At 36.1% G+C, this 20687-nt stretch overlaps 1 protein-coding gene across 1 annotated transcript in view; it reads right to left on the minus strand.

The window, feature by feature from the left end:
• The window catches only part of LOC135200652 (uncharacterized), a 40470-nt gene extending 20038 nt beyond the window's left edge, over positions 1 to 20432 (minus strand). Inside the window, exons 1-5 of the mRNA XM_064229259.1 lie at positions 20403 to 20432; positions 17989 to 18138; positions 5184 to 5320; positions 4046 to 4185; positions 8 to 66 (exon numbers count right to left, since the gene is read on the minus strand). Coding sequence (XP_064085329.1) covers positions 8 to 66; positions 4046 to 4185; positions 5184 to 5320; positions 17989 to 18138; positions 20403 to 20432 — 516 coding nt within the window. The remainder of the gene's footprint in view (positions 1 to 7; positions 67 to 4045; positions 4186 to 5183; positions 5321 to 17988; positions 18139 to 20402) is intronic.
• Positions 20433 to 20687: the final 255 nt, after the last annotated feature.

Consider the following 20687-nt stretch of genomic DNA (forward strand, 5'->3'; position numbering starts at 1 on the left):
AGGACACCTCCTCTTCTTCTTCCTCCTCGCCCTCTTCATCTTCCGCTTCTTCTTCTTCTTCCTTAACTAAAATGAAAATCACATTTGCATGGATTCATCTATGGTTACGCCGTATACTATAGCATTTCAAATTATGAAACAAGTTGGAAAGCAGTTTTTTTTTCTTTTCTTTTCTTTTCTTTTTTTTTTTTTTTTTTTGCTTATATCTAAATTATATGAGAGACTGCAACTAAACTCAAGGATAGGAGTCCTAGGGTCCTTTATTAAATCACAATACAAGTTACAATATCAGTCCCTGGATTAATCAGAAATATATCTATACATTACAATTGTAGTTAAAAATGGAATTAAAACAGATTTTAACTGCCACAGCAGACTCCTCAAATGTATAATGGAATGTCCACCAGAGATACATTTTAAAAATTTGGCCAGGTAGCTGATGTTGCAGATATCACAGAAAGGAAAAGACTGTCTAATTCTAATTATATGAATATAAAATAAAACGAAATGGCCTGAGACGTTGCATTTCCATTCACGTGCTGTATTGAAAGCAGATCAAACCTGGCCATGAAATCTCTGTACTCCAGACACCCCATGCATGACTAACATTTACATTAATGTAACCTTGTTGCTACCTGGTAGACAGAATGCTTTCCAGCCATGTCATACCTAACAACCACCCATTGACAGACTAATTACAGTGTTTGGCTACGGTTTGCTTTCTCTTGAAAGCTCATCGTTATCCCCCAAATCAGTAGACAAAAGCATGGTACTTGCACCAAACACCCGGCAACTAACTTACTAAATACATCCAAGCCTGCCAAATCATAGCCACTAATGGTCTAAATATAGCACCTAAGTACTCATTGGCCCTTCCTTTAAAGTATTAAAACATTGCTTTTATAGAATGGTAGATATAAAACTCATTTCTATCAACAAACCATGGCGACTAAAGGATTACATAGGGCCGAGTTTGCAGGTTAGAAACAATCACTCAAGAGATCAAAGCCGTCGGACAAAACTGCCAAGTTTGAATGCAGTAAGTCACCTACTTCTCCCTTTCTCCCGGAGAGCAGAAAGTCAGTTCCTCCTCTAGAATATGTTAAGCTCGACAAAATAGAGTGAATGAACACTCACAGAAGTCCCTCCTCACACTACCAGAGCTCCATGCAGAGGGCAAATCATGGAAGGGCAGCCTCTTGAGGGAGACTGCTATGCAGTCGCCCTATCAAAGTCTGCTGCACTAGTCCAGACAACAAAGGTACACTCGTGGCAGACTTTTTTTTTTTTTTTTTTTTTTGTCACCGTTGTCTGTAGTTTTATACAAAGCAATTATGGAAGTACTGGACTTTGAGAATATTGATTTTCCTAACAAGGGTACACAAATGGATATAAGAGATTATTGAAAACGGTCATTGCTGAGAAAAACTTATTTTCAAAAATAGCGATTCAAGATATTCAGAAAACTTTTCTCTGACAAAAAGTCTAAATATTTTTTTGTTATTACAATCAGAGCCACTGACTATTTAACACTCAAGATGTGTGATTTTGAGCAGTATAAAGCATCTACTGTTTTTGAGATTCATCAAAATTTCATTTCGAATCGAAGTAGTCTGCAGGAGAAAAGCTCTTTCAGAGTTCATGTTGGTTGCTGTTATTGTTAATCAGCCTTGGTAAAGCTTTTGCAAGTACTCAGGCTGCTTCCACATTGCTTCAATTTCATTTCTGTTGCTAAACCACATGTACCAGAGAGAGAAAGCTCAGTTTTCCTATTTGTACTTGCCACTTCACGAAGAGTTTTCTGAAACCCTGAGTCATTGACTTCAGATTTTATTTTATTAATTTCAATTTCGGTTATTTTCTTGTTGTTAATTTACCTCTGTAAAACACTGGTAATGGTGTTTCAGTAACAGTAATGTTCATCAATTTCAGATATTTGTAATTAACATTAATAAATTACTGGTTTTCAAACCTTATGGTGGACTTCATAAAATAGGCACATAAGCTGCTGGGGTAACACGCAGCCATCTCCACCTGTGAGACCAGAGACAGTCTTTATAACAACGATTACGACATTCAAGCAAAGCCATACACAGACATCACACAAATTATGGGTAAAAGCAAGCCCTCGTCACTTGTATGCCCCAGGCCGCCCATACTGTGCATCTATAATATAAATTTTGAAAAGAAACCAGGAAATGTGCCCCAGCTGAAGCTGAACAAAAAACAACTAAGGCAGCCACCCAAGGAAGGAAAAGTGACCACTATGATACTTTGGTTGCCTACTCCACTAGGTTTTCTATCACTGACAGTGCTTCTGGCAAGAAGTTCCTGGTGCATAACAGAGCCTCAGCGTCAATAATACCAGCATCAAAAGTCAAGTGGCAGTGATTGCCCAACACCCAGCTGTGACATATGGCTACCAATAAGCAGACCTATGCAATCCTACAGCACCGAGACCTTTGTCTTTCACCTGATGGGAAGGAAATACAGGTGGAAATTCATTACTGCTGACATCCAAGCCCCTACTCAGTACCAACTTCCTCAGGCACTACTGGCTTTTCATGGATATCACCACTGCCACCTTACTGACATCCCCTTTCCAAACAACACAACTCTCTATGAGAATCAAACAGCCACCTATCTTGTTAGCAAGGAGCACTGACCTACATCACCTCCTGCCGTATCTTAACAGCAGGTCCACCGGTCCACTCGAAGTTTGGCCACCTGCTGCAGGTGAAACTACTCATTGCTAAAAAGGCTTCAGAAATATGGAAGGATAGACCTTACCCAGAGGTCTGCCAAACTGATCAGGGAACCCATTTGGGTTCCTGGTGAATTCTTCCCTGCTCTTAATACCAGGCTATTAAACAAAGAATTGGAATGACCACAAATAGTCACCAGATGATTATGAACATACATCCAAAAGTACAAAGACCTAAATAAGACACTTACCCCAATCCATATTCATTTGAAATACTGTCCAGAAGACCCACCTTAACCTGCCTTACAGAGGCCCATACCCAGTTATTGAGAGGCAAAACAAAGCCTTTAAATTACTCATGAATGGCAGCATGGACTGGATATCAGTGGACAGGTTCAAACCGCCCTTCTGGGAGACAGGGACATCCCCTCCATCACTTTCTCCAGCCTTGAATGGCAAGGTCATATGTATGCAGCTGTTTATCCTTTCCATATTTGTTATACCAACGTGTATATGTACATAATTCAAGTAGTGTGTAAATCTCTATAAAGTGAATTATGTTTCTTTTTACTCTATATAAACACACCCTTTGGTTTTGCCAACCTAGTTCTATATCACCACTGAGAGCACACAGCTTAGTGATGGTATGGAACAGCCACACATTTATATATATTCAGCAAGTAAGCCACCAGAGATCACCCCTAAGGACAGGCACATGTAATTGTTAGTATCATCATGAGATCCTAGCTTATAATCAAAAGGGCTAAACCAACTATAGTTATAGCATCCTTGGGGAAGAGAGGTAACAAATGCAGAGATGAAGAGAACTCTTTTATTATTATTAATGACAAGGATGAAAAGGAAGACAAAGGCGTGATCCGACCTCCAGCTTACTCGAGGCATATGCTAAAATGTACAGTCAAAAAGCGCATTGTTTCACCGATGAAAATTAAAATACATACGCTATATTTTATTAGAAATAATTGTTCTGTACTGTTTACCATGCAGATTATTTATTTTTTAAATTTCTATTCTAAAAATAAGATATAAATATCCTTTTCCTAAAATTCCTGTATCTTTAAACCTTTCAGACCTTTTTAAGCTTTTAAAAAAGGTCTATCCTAACTCCCCAACAAGAATAACAACAACGACAACAACAACAGCGTAGTTTGTAGGCTTACCCCCGAGTAAGCAATAAAAAGAGAACTGTCAGTAAGACAAGGAGGCAAATTAAATGTTCCAATTCAAAAGTGAGATTTATATATAACGATGAAAAAAATGAAAATGATCAATTCAAAGGTTAATTGAGGGAAGATAGAAACAATAACGCAAAAATGATACCTTTGGAAGTCGGGACTAATCCCTTTCCTGGAAGTGTGAAAGGCTTGAGGACGGCAGCTGAGCGATCGAATCTCCCCAAGTTTCCCCAGTCGTCGCTGAGCACATCGACCGTCGAGGTTTCCTGGACGCTGCTTTCAAGCCTGTTAGAAACACACTAAGTCCTCAGCTGGTAGGTGAATTATTTCAGCTAGACCATATAACTACATATACATACACACACAACAATATATATATATATATTATATATATATATATATATATATATATATATATATATATATATATATATATATATGTAAGTATGTACGCATGTATACATGTACATAAATGTGTATGTGAATGTGTATGTGTGTGATTTGTATATGCATTTAGAAACAAAGTTCACATTTTTCAAAAATGTATGACAACTTATGAATATGAGACATGGCTGAATAACGAGAAGCAATGGGAAATATTACTAAATGTCATCATAACGATAAAGAGCCGTCAATATATTCCGAAGGAATAGCGAAAGGGAAATAATGACAAAGATACGAAATATATTTACATTTGTGAAAGGAAAATCCAGGTTTAAATAACGGAATATAATGTAAGTGTGAACAAGATCAATAAAATGGGAAGTATCAACATCAACCATAAGCAAAATATGTGGTAGAGCAGTTGTTCTTGACCTTTTTCTTACCACGCCCCTTCTAAAAGTAGGTCCTTCCCTCCACGGCCCCCTTGTATCTATGAGTAAAATTCCCTCCTAGATTTAAAGGAAACAAAGAGAGAAAGAGAAGGGTTTTCAAGGGATAAGGAGGGAGGTAGATGATTACAGAAAATGGTAATTCTAACGATGCTAACCAGAGTAGTAGACTATTATATAGAAAAAATAACGTTATGAGGTGATACTTTTGCACTTTTTTCATAATCTAATTAATAATAGTTCCTCACTCTTATTAAGAGAATAACGAATATAATAACAGAATTGTTAACTTTTCCCTAGGGCTCGCGCCTCCCCTGAAAATTGCTGACTGCCTCCTACGGGGGCGCACCGCCAGGCTAAGAACCAGTGTTGTAGAGAATACGTACGCAAACATCAGTTAACAAGGGAGCAATTAAAACAGAAATTATTTTAACAACAATTTCCCCTTACCTTTCGAGCACTTCCGAAGATATCTGGGGCGCAGGAGCATCGTCAGGCGGTGGGTCAGGGGGCGTTGTTTCCACCCAGCGGCTCCAGGGGACACGGACTTCTGTCTGGCAGACGCCTTCGACGACCTGGACCACTGCCTGGATAAAAGCAACTTGACACTAGCACGAACAAGAAAATAATCAATACTTATAGCTCTTCAGCTTTTCCTTTCGTTTGCATGCATTTAAAACCAATTCAGGATTCCCTTGAATTGTGATCTATACTCGGTTTTTTTTTTTTTTCCATCTGTCCACTCGCCTGTGGTTTTTGCGTATGGTAACACTGCGTCCCGAGCTTTAGATAGGTGCATTCTGCTTACATTCAACAATTATAATAATATCCTATTTCGAATATTAACGGCGTAATTCGCATACAGTAAATTATTAAAATACTTCAGTTGCAAATGTACACCCAGATATCCTTTTATTTGCCTAAAACTTACACAGAGCGTAACTATCTAAAGCCCGGGACACAGTGTTACCATACGCAAACACCACAGGCGGGTGGACATGGAAAAAAACAGAGAATAGTTTTGCGTTTCGCCGATTCGTCACTAGAGGGCGTCGGTAGTTTCGTATGATGAGGTCTTGGTTGCTCCGTATCTTTTCATCTTGAATATCAGAGTATAGTTTACTTCACGGGGGTTTTCCAGTTGTTATTTCGAGTAACTTATGTCCGGTAGCATCATTAACCTTCTTTAGATATATGAATATAAAGTAATATATATATATATATATATATATATATATATATATATATATATATATATATATATATATATATATTATATTATATATAAATATTATATATACATATATATATATATTATATATATATATATATATATATATATATATATATATATATATATATATATATATATATATATCCAATGTAGCACGGAAGGACGTACTTGGAAATATCCTTAAATCCTCGGTAGAAGGGTAAGTGAAACAGGGACTTGGAACAAGCACTTTCGTAGTATTTTCTACATTTTCAAGCTCACACTGAACTCGAAAATGTAGAATATACTGTAGAATATACTACGAAAATACTTGTTCCAAGTCCCTGTTTCACTTACCTTCATACCGTGGATTTAAGGATATATATATATATATATATATATATATATATATATATATATATATATTATATATATATATATATATATCTATATTATATATATATATTATGTATATATATACATCATATATGTATAATATGATATATATTATATGTAATATATATACATATATATATATATATATATATATATATATATTATATATATATATATATATATATATATATATATATATATATATATATATATATATTGTTACGAAGTGCCAAGTATCTGGTTACCATTTATCAATTATTACCTCACAAAAGCCAGACACCTGAACCCTCATAACACGTTTAAACGACTGAATACTCTAAAGGCAACAGTGATCCCTTAACACTTACCAGTATTGCAGAATATCAGACTAAGTTCATCAAAACAGGTGTGAGGTAATCTTGTAAGTAATTAAATTAATCAAAGGGCATCACTCCATCAACAACTTTAAAACTCTAAGTATTTCCCTGATTTCAGAAGTCTAAGTACTTTCCTGGTTCTAAGTCACTTCAATTAAATTGAAGGAAAGCAAATCAATTACCACTCTATGTCTCTACCTATCATAAATATAGTCATAATTATATATATTTATACTGGTGTAAGATAAAGAAAACACTTATAAAAATTTTAAATACAAAAATTTATGATTAAATTCAATTTATAAGTGAAATTCACAATATCAGGGAAAATTACTGTTACTTGAAAACAAAGTAAAGTTTAATTAATTCTTGAATCAAATTAAGTAAAATTAAATCAAAAAAAATTAATTTATCACAAAATTCAAGAAAATTAATTCAATCAAAATTCAAAAGTGTTAGGCAATAATTGAAAATTTGAAATTAATTCATAAGTGCTAAACAACAATAAAACTTGAAAAGAATTCTAAGTAAATGCAAATAAATTCACAAGTGTTAAATTTAATTAAATGTGCAATGATAAAGCAATGAAAATAACTAAGTCAATTAAATGGTGAATGCAAATGAAAATATAAAACAAAAAGACACACTTCAATAAGAAAATGAATAAATGCACAAACAATGGAACAGACACAAACACAAAAAATATCAGCAATGTGTAAAAGTGTAAATCTTTTTCATTCAAAAACACTAACCAACAGTTTTTACCAAACCTTCATAACAGACAACAGTTCCTATCAATTATTAATTAAACACACTCCCTATCCATTATTAGTTATTCACTGTTCCTAACAATTATTAGTTGCAACTAATAAAAATATAACACACTTTACCTTTTTTGGTATACCAACTTCTTTTCTTCTCTTGTAAATTACACTTTCACAAAAAAAAAACAAGGCGCCGTTACGAAATGTTTGTTCAGATTCCACAAAAGAAATTAAATAAACTAAATAAATTCTAAGAAATATCAAATATACAATTCTCACAATATGAGTGACCAAATTTACGTTACGTTAATTTAATCTCGATGTCGAGTGAGAGAGAGAGAGAGCGAGAGAGAGAGAGGGAGATCTAACTGCCTCGAGGTCTTAAGATCGAATGAAAATCTCTTCCTTTATGGAAATGACAGAGCAGATGTCTCAAACGTTCTAGGCACGAAAGCTTCTCGAAAGTTCTGAAATCTGACGCAATCTTACACACACAATGTGCAACATCCACGTGGGACTTGACAAAGATATACGCGTACAAGACAAGACTGCTCAACAGATACGTACCCGATTGAAACGGAGGGTAAACGATAATTAAGATTGACATGTTTTTGATGACCACGTAAAAAGAGTCGAGCTCATTATCAAACGCGCTGACAGAGCAGGGACGCAAACGGATCTCGCAGACTCTAATTTCAAAGTGCTGACATAAAAGTTAAACATTTGCAGCTTTGAAAAGACAAGGATCTCTCTCTCTTTACGTTATATATATTTTCTTTTACAAGACGTTAATGCGAAATCTGAACACACATTTTTTTTTTTTAAAAACATCCTATTCTAAGCTATCTAGGAATCTGAAAAAATGTTACACAATCTACAAGACATTTCAAAGAGGGGAAAACATGCATTTTGAAAGTAGCAATATATAATATACCTCCCCCCAGGAAATTTTTTATCACGGTGTTGAATCCAACGATTCGCAACGAGATAAATAATCAGCAACTACATTGTTTTTGCCACTAATGTGCTGCACTCTTAAGTTATACTGTTGCAGGCACAAAGACCACCTGGTCAGTCTTTGATTATGGTTTTTCATTTTCTGGATAAATGACAGGGGATTGTGATCAGAGAAAACACACAATTTCTTCATTCCTAGGTCTATTCACATACACTTCAAATTTTTCAATGCGGTGATTAAGGCTAAAGTTTCCTTCTCAATTGTCGAATATACTTTCTGATGTTTTTCAATTTTGTAGACATGAAGCATACAGGATGGTAGATATTATTTTCATCTTCTTGAAGTAGAACAGCTCCAACACCACAGTCTGACGCATCAACTTGTATCACAAATTTCTTGTCGAAGTCTGGAGCTTGAAGTACTGGTCTTGAAGTTAAAATGGCTTTTACCTTCTCAAAGGATTCTTGACACTCTGGAGTCCAAATAAACTTAGCTTTGGGACTAGTCAAGTCTGTCAAGGGAGCTACTACGGCTGAGAAATTTGGGCAAAAACGACGATAGAAACCAGCCATGCCTAAAAATCTCTGTAGCTGTTTCCTGGTAGTAGGTGGGGTAGCCTTACGGATACCTTCTACATTAGCATTTACTGGAGCAAGAAGGCCTTTCCCACTTCAAACCCAAGATACTGTACAGTTGCCTTTCCAAACTCACTCTTCTCTAGGTTGACTGTTAATCCTGCTTCTTGTAGTTTCTTGAAAACTTTCTTCAGAATCTTCAGATGTTCTTCCCACGTTGTAGAGTAAATCACGATGTCATCTAGGTATACACCTACTCCTTCTATTGATCCTAACAGTTGATCCACCTCACTCGTTGAAATGTTGCGGGTGCATTCATCAGACCAAACGGCAGAACAGTATACTGATATAGTCCAAAAGGAGTAATAAAAGCTGACAGCAGCTTCGCATTCTCATCTAAGGGAATTTGATAATATCCTTTCAACAAGTCTATCTTGGAAACAAACTTGGCTTGCCCAATATTATCAAGTAACTGATCTATAAGAGGCAAAGGATAATTATCAGCCACACTGATAGAATTCAGCTTCCTATAATCAGTACACATCCTAAATGAACCATCTGGTTTCTTCACTAACACACATGGAGAACTAAAGTGACTTGAACTGGGTTCTGCTAATCCATGTTGCAGCAAATACTCAACTTCCTTCTTCAAAACATCTCGATGATACGGTGATAAGCGATAGGCTCTTCGCTTGAAAGGTTTTCCATGTTCTTGAATCTTGATTTCATGCTTGGTCAGATCAGTACGTCTAGGCACATCTGAAAAAATTTCTGGAAAACTTCTAATTACGTCACTTAAGTCTTCACCTTGTTCAACACTCAGATGTTTCAGTTTATCCTCCAAATTTTCCAAAATTGAAGAATTATTCATCTTGCTTGCAGCTCCCAATTCGTAGCCATCATCGTTCTTCTGTAGATAAAGTTGTTTGGGTTACTGACACAGTTTCAGTTTTAGTTTCTGAGAAATAAGGTTTCAAGAGGTTCACATGTATCTTCCTTTGTCTTCTTCTTCTTTCTGGTGTATCAATCACATAAGTTCTATCACTTAACTTCTGAATTATCTTGTAAGGACCTTGAAATTTATTAGTGAGGGGAAATCTCTTGACAGGTAAGAACACTAACACTTCTTGACCAACACTAAAACTTCTTAGCTTAGCCTTAGCATCAAATCTCCTTTCATTTTTCTCTTGACTCATTTTCAAGTTTTCTAAAGAGAATTTTCTAATCTCTTTCAACTCTTCCTTAAGTTCTTCACATACTCTGCTTGGCTTTCCTCTTGATTTTCTTCCCAATTTTCTGCAAGAATCTTCAACAGTCCTCTCACTTCTCTTCCAAAAATCATCTCATTAGGTGAACATCCCATACTTTCTTGGTAAGCACTCCTAACTTCAAACAACATTAATGGTAAACCAACATCCCATTCTCTACCTGACTCAGAAACAATACTTTGTCAGCATACTTTTCAATGTCTGGTGGAACCTTTCCAAGGCACCTTGAGTTTCTGGATGATAGGCAGTGGATAACTGTTGTTTCACTCCTAACAAATTCATCACATCCTGGAATAACTTTGAAGTAAAGTTTGTTCCTCTGTCACTTTGTACATTTTCTTTGTATACCAAACTTTGAGAAAAAACTCACCACAAGTTTCTCAGCAACTATCTTGGCAGATATGTTTCTAACAGGGATTGCTTCTGGATACCTTGTCACTGGACACATTAATGTCAACAAATACTCATTTCCTTTCTTTGTCTTCGGCAATGGTCCAACCATGTCTATAATCACTTTGCTAAAGGGTTCTCCTCTAACTTCTATAGGTTGTAGGGGGGCTTTCTTGATGGTTTCATTCGGTTTTCCAGCTATCTGGCAGGTATGACACTCACGACAGAACCTGCTACATCTCTGTGAAGTCCAGGCCAGAAAAAAATATTTCATGATCTTCTCCACAGTCTTCCTGATTCCCATATGTCCAGACTCATGAGCTACTGCAAACCACTTGCTTTCTCAACGGATATGGAATCAAAATTTGATGATATTCGCCCCCATACAGCATCTCCTGGTATATCTGTAGGTCTATACTTCCTCATCAGTAAAACCTTCCTTCAGATAGTAACAGGTAGGAGTTTGTTGCATCTCTTCTCGATCAACAACTCTGAAGAACAAATCAGTTAACGATGCATCCTTCTTCTGCAAGTCCATCAGCTTCTCTCTTGTCACTTGACCAACTTCAAGGGTTGAATTCTCAATATCTGCTAACTCAGCTACTGTAGTTTCACTACTGTCTTCAGCAACACTTTGACTACTCGGAGTCTCTTCAGGAACATCAGGTTCTTCTTCTTCGTTGTCGTCTTCTTCATCTTCTTGGGAAATCTCTTCTTGATCAGCACTATGGGAAACTTCACTTCCCTGGAATAATTCTTCTAAGCACAAAGATCCTTCACTTGATCCTTCTTGGGTGTGTAAATCCTCAGTTTCTTCACTTACAGTCGTAGTCCTCTTCATACTTCTGGTAGTTACACAACTAGGAAACAGGTGGGGGTTATTCTTCTCCAACTCTTCTGTAGGACTAATCCTCAATGGTTTGTCTGTCACTACAGGACAAGGAATAAATGGCACACTACCAACTTCATTCCCCAACAGAACATGTATACCTTCCCACAGCTAGTGAGTCCTTTACAGCAAAATCAACATTCCCTGTCACCAATTCACATGACAGGTGTAAGCGGCATATAGGAGTTACTTCCTCTCCTCCTATACCCTTCAAAATAACTGAATCTCCTGTGAGACTCTTCTCCAACTGAGGGTGAGAACCACGTACTACCACACTATGGTTACTCCCTGTATCACGTAATATCTTGACTGGTACCTGCATACTTCCTTCTTGAGTTGACAGCATACCCTCATAGATATATGGCTTAAAAGCCTCCCCACACTGCTTAACCACTCACTGCTTGAGGTAACATTTCCACTGGTTGCTAAACATCAGCTTGTTTAGTTTCATTTTCTCTCAGGTCTGATTCTTTCCCACACTGCTCTTCGTAGTTTGTTTCACAACTTGACTAACTGGTTTTGACTGCTGTTGATTCCGGTAACACTCTTGACTGTAGTGTCCTTACTCTTCTTCCACACTTGAAACAGACAACATTAGGTTTCTGTAACTGTCTTGAAAAACTGGATGAGGATTTCACATTCAATTGCGAGCTGTATTTCCTTGTGAACTCTTAGTAGTATAACTTGAAGGTTTCCCATTAAATTTGTTCCTGTTATTTGGATAAGACTTAAAACCTGGGCGTTGTTGACTCTGGTACTTGACATTGTAATTACGTTTGCTACTGATTATATTGTAATCTTCACTAAGTGTAGCGGCTTTGTCAAGTTTCTTCACTTCTCTCTCTCTTAAATAGGCTCTTATATGTTTCAGGAATTCCTTAAGATACTGTTCAAGAACAAGTAACTCTTCTAACTCATCAAAAGTTTTAACTTTAGCAGCTTCTACCCAACGTTTGAAACACCTTCTCACTTTGTAAGCATAATCTAAGAAGGTTCCCTTCTCATCTTTTCTTAAATTTCTGAATCTCTCATTGTAGTACTCTGGGGTCATCTGGTAAACTTGTAGCACACTGTGTTTAAGTACCTTGTAGTCTTTACACTGATCAGCTGTTAAGGCTAGATAAGCACTTCTCCCTTTACCAATCAAGACACTTTGTAGCAAAACTGACCATTTATCCTCTGGCCATCCCATACCTGAAGCCACTTTCTCAAAGTGATCAAAAAACTCATCTGGAGCTTCTTCAGTAAACTTAGGGATTAACTTCTGTACTCTCACTACATCAAATACAGGGTCTTGATTACCTTGTTAGGGTTAGACGGTGTTACAGGTAATGTGGATCTAGCTTTTATTAATTCCATTTCCCTTTCATGTCTTGCGATTTCTCTTTCCTCTTTTATTCTTTCTCTTTCCTCTTCTGCTGCTTTTTCTTCTTCTCTTTCTTCTTTCTTTTGTTTTTCCCTGTCTATTCTTTCTCTTTCAGCTTGCATTCTCTCTCTTTCAGCTTGCATTCTCTCTCTTTCAGCAAGCATTTTTAGCTTAATCAAATTCTCTTCTGCTTCAATGCGTCTAAGCTCTAACTCTGCATCACTTTTCTCTTTCTTTCTGCTTGCTTATTTATGAGATCAGCACGTGCTACATTCAACAACTCTTGAGCCAATTCTAACTCATCTTCATCAGTTATTCTACCAGAGTTTATCAATGATTCCATAGCAATACATCTTATTTGTGCCTTTACCATACTAGTAGACACATAACCACCACATGCCTCTGCTAAAGCGCTCCACTGTGCTCTAGACAGAGTGGTTTCAGACAGAACTTGGACGGAAGGAGCTGCTAAAATTCCTGAACATTGAACTGAGCCATTTCTCTAAGTTATCAATTTACAATTCAATACAATAAATGCAAAAACAAAACTATATGGTCACTCTCCTAACAAAATATATTCCTAACACCACCAGTATATTCTAGAGTGATAATGAAATCTGCTTTCCCCGGGTCTCTGGGCACCATTAAACAATGTTACGAAGTGCCAAGTATCTGGTTACCATTTATCAATTATTACCTCACAAAAGCCAGACACCTGAACCCTCATAACACGTTTAAACGACTGAATACTCTAAAGGCAACAGTGATCCCTTAACACTTACCAGTATTGCAGAATATCAGACTAAGTTTTCATCAAAACAGGTGTGAGGTAATCTTGTAAGTAATTAATTAATCAAAGGGCATCACTCCATCAACAACTTTAAAACTCTAAGTATTTCCCTGATTTCAGAAGTCTAAGTACTTTCCTGGTTCTAAGTCACTTCAATTAAATTGAAGGAAAGCAAATCAATTACCACTCTATGTCTCTACCTATCATAAATATAGTCATAATTATATATATTTATACTGGTGTAAGATAAAGAAAACACTTATAAAAATTTTAAATACAAAAATTTATGATTAAATTCAAAATTTATAAGTGAAATTCACAATATCAGGGAAAATTACTGTTACTTGAAAACAAAGTAAAGTTTAATTAATTCTTGAATCAAATTAAGTAAAATTAAATCAAAATTAATTTATCACAAAATTCAAGAAAATTAATTCAATCAAAATTCAAAAGTGTTAGGCAACAATGAAAAATTTGAAATTTGAAATTAATTCATAAGTGCTAAACAACAATAAAACTTGAAAAGAATTCTAAGTAAATGCAAATAAATTCACAAGTGTTAAATTTAATTAAATGTGCAATGATAAAGCAATGAAAATAACTAAGTCAATTAAATGGTGAATGCAAATGAAAATATAAAACAAAAAGACACACTTCAATAAGAAAATGAATAAAATGCACAAACAATGGAACAGACACAAACACAAAAAATATCAGCAATGTGTAAAAGTGTAAATCTTTTTCATTCAAAAACACTAACCAACAGTTTTTACCAAACCTTCGTAACAGACAACAGTTCCTATCATTATTATTAAACACACTCCCTATCCATTATTAGTTATTCACTGTTCCTAACAATTATTAGTTGCAACTAATAAAAATATAACACACTTTACCTTTTTTGGTATACCAACTTCTTTTCTTCTCTTGTAAATTACACTTTCACAAAAAAAAAACAAGGCGCCGTTACGAAATGTTTGTTCACATTCCACAAAAGAAATTAAATAAACTAAATAAATTCTAAGAAATATCAAATATACAATTCTCACAATATGAGTGACCAAATTTACGTTACGTTAATTTAATCTCGATGTCGAGTGAGAGAGAGAGAGAGCGAGAGAGAGAGAGGGAGATCTAACTGTCTCGAGGTCTTAAGATCGAATGAAAATCTCTTCCTTTATGGAAATGACAGAGCAGATGTCTCAAAACGTTCTAGGCACGAAAGCTTCTCGAAAGTTCTGAAATCTGACGCAATCTTACACACACAATGTGCAACATCCACGTGGGACTTGACAAAAACGATATACGCGTACAAGACAAGACTGCTCAACAGATACGTACCCGATTGAAACGGAGGGTAAACGATAATTAAGATTGACATGTTTTTGATGACCACGTAAAACAAAAAGAGTCGAGCTCATTATCAAACGCGCTGACAGAGCAGGGACGCAAACGGATCTCGCAGACTCTAATTTTAAAGTGCTGACATAAAAGTTAAACATTTGCAGCTTTGAAAAGACAAGGATCTCTCTCTTTACGTTATATATATATTCTTTTACAAGACGTTAATGCGAAATCTGACACACATTTTAAAACATCCTATTCTAAGCTATCCTAGGAATCTGAAAAAATGTTACACAATCTACAAGACATTTCAAAGAGGGGAAAACATGCATTTTGAAAGTAGCAATATATAATAATATATATAATATATATTTATATATATTGTATATTACTATTTACCTTTACGAACAGTGGGGATATAAATTTAGCCATGTTCTGAATTCTCGGAATAATCAAGACAGCATCAGTACATTTGTGACCAAGATGTTAGTAATACCTGATGCACCTCTACTCTGTGTGACCGTAAAGAAATCCACTCCTTCGGAAAAAAAATAAGAAAATAAGAAATAAAAATATTTTTATACAATTGTTCCGCTGAATGTATGGATAGTGGCGTCTATTAATTTTAACCCGTTTCGTGAGTCACTCATTTTGCCTACTATTCTTATGAATGTCCTAAATGTGCCTCTTCTGCAGAGGAAGCTTAAAGACCCATCCAATGTTAAACCTACAGACCCATTGCCATAGCGACAGTAGCACCGAAGATTTTTTCATGGAATATTTTTGCGATTGAAGCCGAAATTTTAGTCTACTCACAACCTTATAGCTGTTATGTAGAGGCGTTTTTTACATAGTATTTCCAGTGCAATTCTTCTTATGTGTATGCTGTACTTGGTTAAGAGCTGATGCATTATATATACATCTATATACATATATATATATATATATATATATATATATATATATCAATTCAAGCTACAAATGTCCTTTAATATCTAAATTCACTTTACCTCCCAAATGATATATTTTCATATATGTACCGAAGGGGAATTTTTTAATTGATAATAATTTCGTCCCCCCATGGGATCGAACCACCGTCCAAGTGGACGGGGACGAAATCAGGACGGTCAGTGACGCTATCCAATCAGCCAACAGAGACGCTATAAGTTCATATCGATTCTGACCTTACAAGTCACCCTCGATCTTGGGTGCTTTCGTAATTAGAATCGATATGAAACCCCGTCTACCATGTTGGCCAATTCGAGCGTTTGACAGCACGTAGCCTTTTGTTATGAATAATTATCACATCGAACCGTGATCCTTTATATATCAATTCAAGCTACAAATGTCCTTTAATATCTAAATTCACTTTACACCCTCCCAAATGATATATTTTCATATATGTACCGAAGGCTACGTGCTGTCAAACGCTCGAATTGGCCAACATGGTAGACGGGGTTTCATATCGATTCTAATTACGAAAGCACCCAAGATCGAGGGTGACTTGTAACGGTCAGAATCGATATGAACTTATAGCGTCTGGTTGGCTGGATTGGGATAGCGTCACTGACCGTCCTGATTTCGTCCCCGTCCACTTAGACGGTGGTTCGATCCCATGGGGGGACGAAATTATTATCAATTAAAAAATTCCCCTTCGGTACATATATGAAAATATATCATTTGGGAGTAAAGTGAATTTAGATATTAAAGGACATTGTAGCTTGAATTGATATATTAAATGGATCACGGTTCGATGTGATATTTATTCATAACAAAAGGCTACGTGCTGTCAAACGCTCGAATTGGCCAACATGGTAGACGGGGTTTCATATCGATTCTAATTACGAAAGCACCCAAGATCGAGGGTGACTTGTAAGGTCAGAATCGATATGAACTTATAGCGTCTCTGTTGGCTGATTGGATAGCGTCACTGACCGTCCTGATTTCGTCCCGTCCACTTGGACGGTGGTTCGATCCCATGGGGGACGAAATTATTATCAATTAAAAAATTCCCCTTCGGTACATATATGAAAATATATCATTTGGGACGGTAGAAAGTGAATTTAGATATTAAAGGACATTTGTAGCTTGAATTGATATATAAATGGATCACGGTTCGATGTGATATATTCATAACAAAAGGCTACGTGCTGTCAAACGCTCGAATTGGCCAACATGGTAGACGGGGTTTCATATCGATTCTATTACGAAAGCACCCAAGATCGAGGGTGACTTGTAAGGTCAGAATCGATATGAACTTATAGCGTCTCTGTTGGCTGATTGGATAGCGTCACTGACCGTCCTGATTTCGTCCCCGTCCACTTGGACGGTGGTTCGATCCCATGGGGGGACGAAATTATTATCAATTAAAAATTCCCCTTTGGTACATATATGAAAATATATCATTTGGGAGGTAAAGTGAATTTAGATATTAAAGGACATTTGTAGCTTGAATTGATATATAAATGGATCACGGTTCGATGTGATAATTATTCATATATATATATATGTGTGTGTGTGTGTGTGTGTGTTTGTGTATGTATATAGTATATGTTATATATATATATATATATATATATATATGTATGTATGCATGCATGTATACATACGTGTATATACACGTATATATACATGCATGCATACATACATAAACATACACTATATACACACACATATTATACATACAATACTTCAACTCTTGGCCAAGTACAATAAACACATAGAGGGAAAATGTACTGGAAATCCTATATCAAAAACACCTCTACATAACAGTGTATGTGTTCGAGTGTGTTTGTGTACGCATTGAGAGAGATCCGTGATCTGTGTGTAGGTGTATGTGGGATTTGCATACAGAGAAGAGAGAGAGAGAGAGAGAGAGGTGGGGGGGTGCCCTTTGTACACTGTAAAATATGTTTAAAATGACATGCAGCCGAAGTCATACTTCACCTGAATCCCCTTGTCATGCAATTTTCTCAGGTGTTTAAAATTGGGTTCCTCGCGTGAGGGGAAGTTGACGATGCTGTCCTCGGGAGTATGACACGAAAACTGAATGGTCTTTCTTCTCTCCCAATATGGTTGTGCTACGATGATGCCAATCTGAAAGGGTATGAAATACAAAGGGGAGTAACAGCAATAATGATAATGTATGCATATATACATACATGCATAATATATATATAATATATATATACATATATATATCCAAATACTTAAGTAAACTCAGCGATAAACAGTGGAAAAAAATATTACACTCAAAATAACAGGTAATGAACATCATTCAAATATGGTCACAAATTTATCCATAGGTCATGCATTCGTTCATATGATCACTTTGAAGGAATAGCAATAATATATATATATATATATATATCTATATATATATATATGTGTGTGTGTGTGTGTGTGTGTGTGTGTGTGTGTGTGTGTGTGTGTGTGTGTGTGGAAAAGAAGACATAACTTTCTGACCAACAACGACACCGAACCCAGGTTTGTTTAGTGAGGGTCCAGGGTATTAGCAATTCGGACGCATAAGTTAAAAAGAAAAAAAAAAAAAAAAAATTGTAATCTAAGTACTACGTACCTGAGGCTATCCCAGTCAGGCGCCTATAGCGCACAATATACCAGTGTATTTTACCGAATTTCTCGACCCATCAGCTCTCGAATTGCCGACATTTGTTACTGCACACACACACACACACACACACACACACTATATATATATATATATATATATATATATATATATATATATATATATATATATATATATATATATATACATATATGTATGTATGTGTACATCGGTATTTACGGCGTCGAGACCGCTCCGGGCTTGAAGCCGCTAAGCTCTTTAGACTGTGGAAGCCGCCCTCCACTTTTGACTAGCAAAATTTTAGAAAGCAAAAAACATGCTCCCACGACTTCCAACTGCCTTGCGAAGACGTTTTACCGGTGGCTTAGCGACGTGTAGGTTCTCTTAACCACTTACATTCTGAATTTCTCTTTTACAATACGAAGTTGACTCCCAAAGTTTACACATAGCCTACGGGCACTACTATACTTAAGACCATGATTACACCTACGCTAAAACAACCCAGTTCCATGAGTCAGTCTTCGGCCCTACTGTGTTTTTTGCCTTCGCTGGAGTATCTGTATTATAACCAAACATGATAATAATACGTGGTGTTAAAATACGAACACGATTTTTCTGAGCTGACGACATTTGCTAGGCTTTGTTTTGGTTTTCGCGCGACGAGAATCTACTTGTCTCAAAACGTTGAAGTGCCGCGACTTCGGATGACGTATAGCATTTCGTTTATTATTGTAGTCTTCATTCCCTTTATTTAAATGTATATGGCGTTTTTCTAAGTTCATTGATTTTAATATTTAAAGATATTTCCCGAATCTGACATATCAGCGAACTAAAAAACTTGAAGAGATCACCAAGTAACGTAAACGGTATAAAACAAACTGTGTGCTATCGGACATTTCCTTTGCCACACCGCCTCTGCGCGCATTTGCATGCGGGTTTATGTCATTTTTGTTTCAAATCGCAGACAAAGAAATAATGTATGAAAACTAGAAATACTAAATAGCATTTTATTGCAGCTATCGTGCAACTCACTTTTTCAAAACCTGAACATACGTATATTGCACTTCGTTACCACACGAACGTGACACCCCAACTGAACCAGAAAAAAAAAAGTAAAATAAAAAATCAAATAAGGGAAACACGTTTCAGTCTGTGTGTCGAAGCAAAGCGTTTCATTTTTTACACATCCGAAAACAGCAAAACTGTTTCACTGTACTGCGCAAAAAGATGGCAGTGTTTCGTTTATTCTTCAGAGTTTCTGGAACCTTTTTTTTTTAAATCCAAATATTTGTTTTGTTGGTCTTATAATGTTCTTTAAGTTTAAAAATGGAGAATGATGAATGTGTAAAAAGCGCTGTATGGATGGAATGAAGAAGGACTCGAGAGGAAGGCCAGGAATATCTAAGAAGAGTAGAAATGGGGGGAAAATGATGAAAATGTGGAATATTAGGAGCCTTTGACTTGCCAGGAAGTAACATGCTGTAGAAGTACTTTGCGACTTGAGCTGAACGCCTATGACACACACACACACACGTTATATATATATATATATATATATATATATATATATATATATATATATATATATATATATATATATATATATAACGTATGTATGCGCATGCGAGCCAAGTAAATTCTATTCATTCAATCTCCAAACCGAAACATAATTAACGGGAACCTGGCTTTTTAGTAAGTGAAGCATCTTCATCTCTTCGAGGGTTAATGTTGTCTAAACTAACTGGTTCAATACTGTAAAACAACTCACCCTTCGTCTTGTTTCGGGCACATCGTCCATTACTAGGGATGCACCGAGACTCAGTGTGGCGTTTTGATGTGCGTCCTTAGCAACGCACTTAGCAACGGTCTTTTCGATTCACAGAAAATGGATTCTTAGCATAAGAGCTTACAGAAAACGAACGCTAGCCAATGTAGGAGTAACACTACTAATTATTTGGACGCTTTGCTAAGATCTCACAGCTATTTGCATTCAGCAAAGAGATTACGCATGCATTTCAGTTAGCTAATTTTATTTTATCCTTCACATAAGCAC

Source organism: Macrobrachium nipponense, chromosome 27 (assembly GCF_015104395.2).
Source record: "Macrobrachium nipponense isolate FS-2020 chromosome 27, ASM1510439v2, whole genome shotgun sequence".
In the NCBI taxonomy this organism is placed as follows: domain Eukaryota; kingdom Metazoa; phylum Arthropoda; class Malacostraca; order Decapoda; family Palaemonidae; genus Macrobrachium; species Macrobrachium nipponense.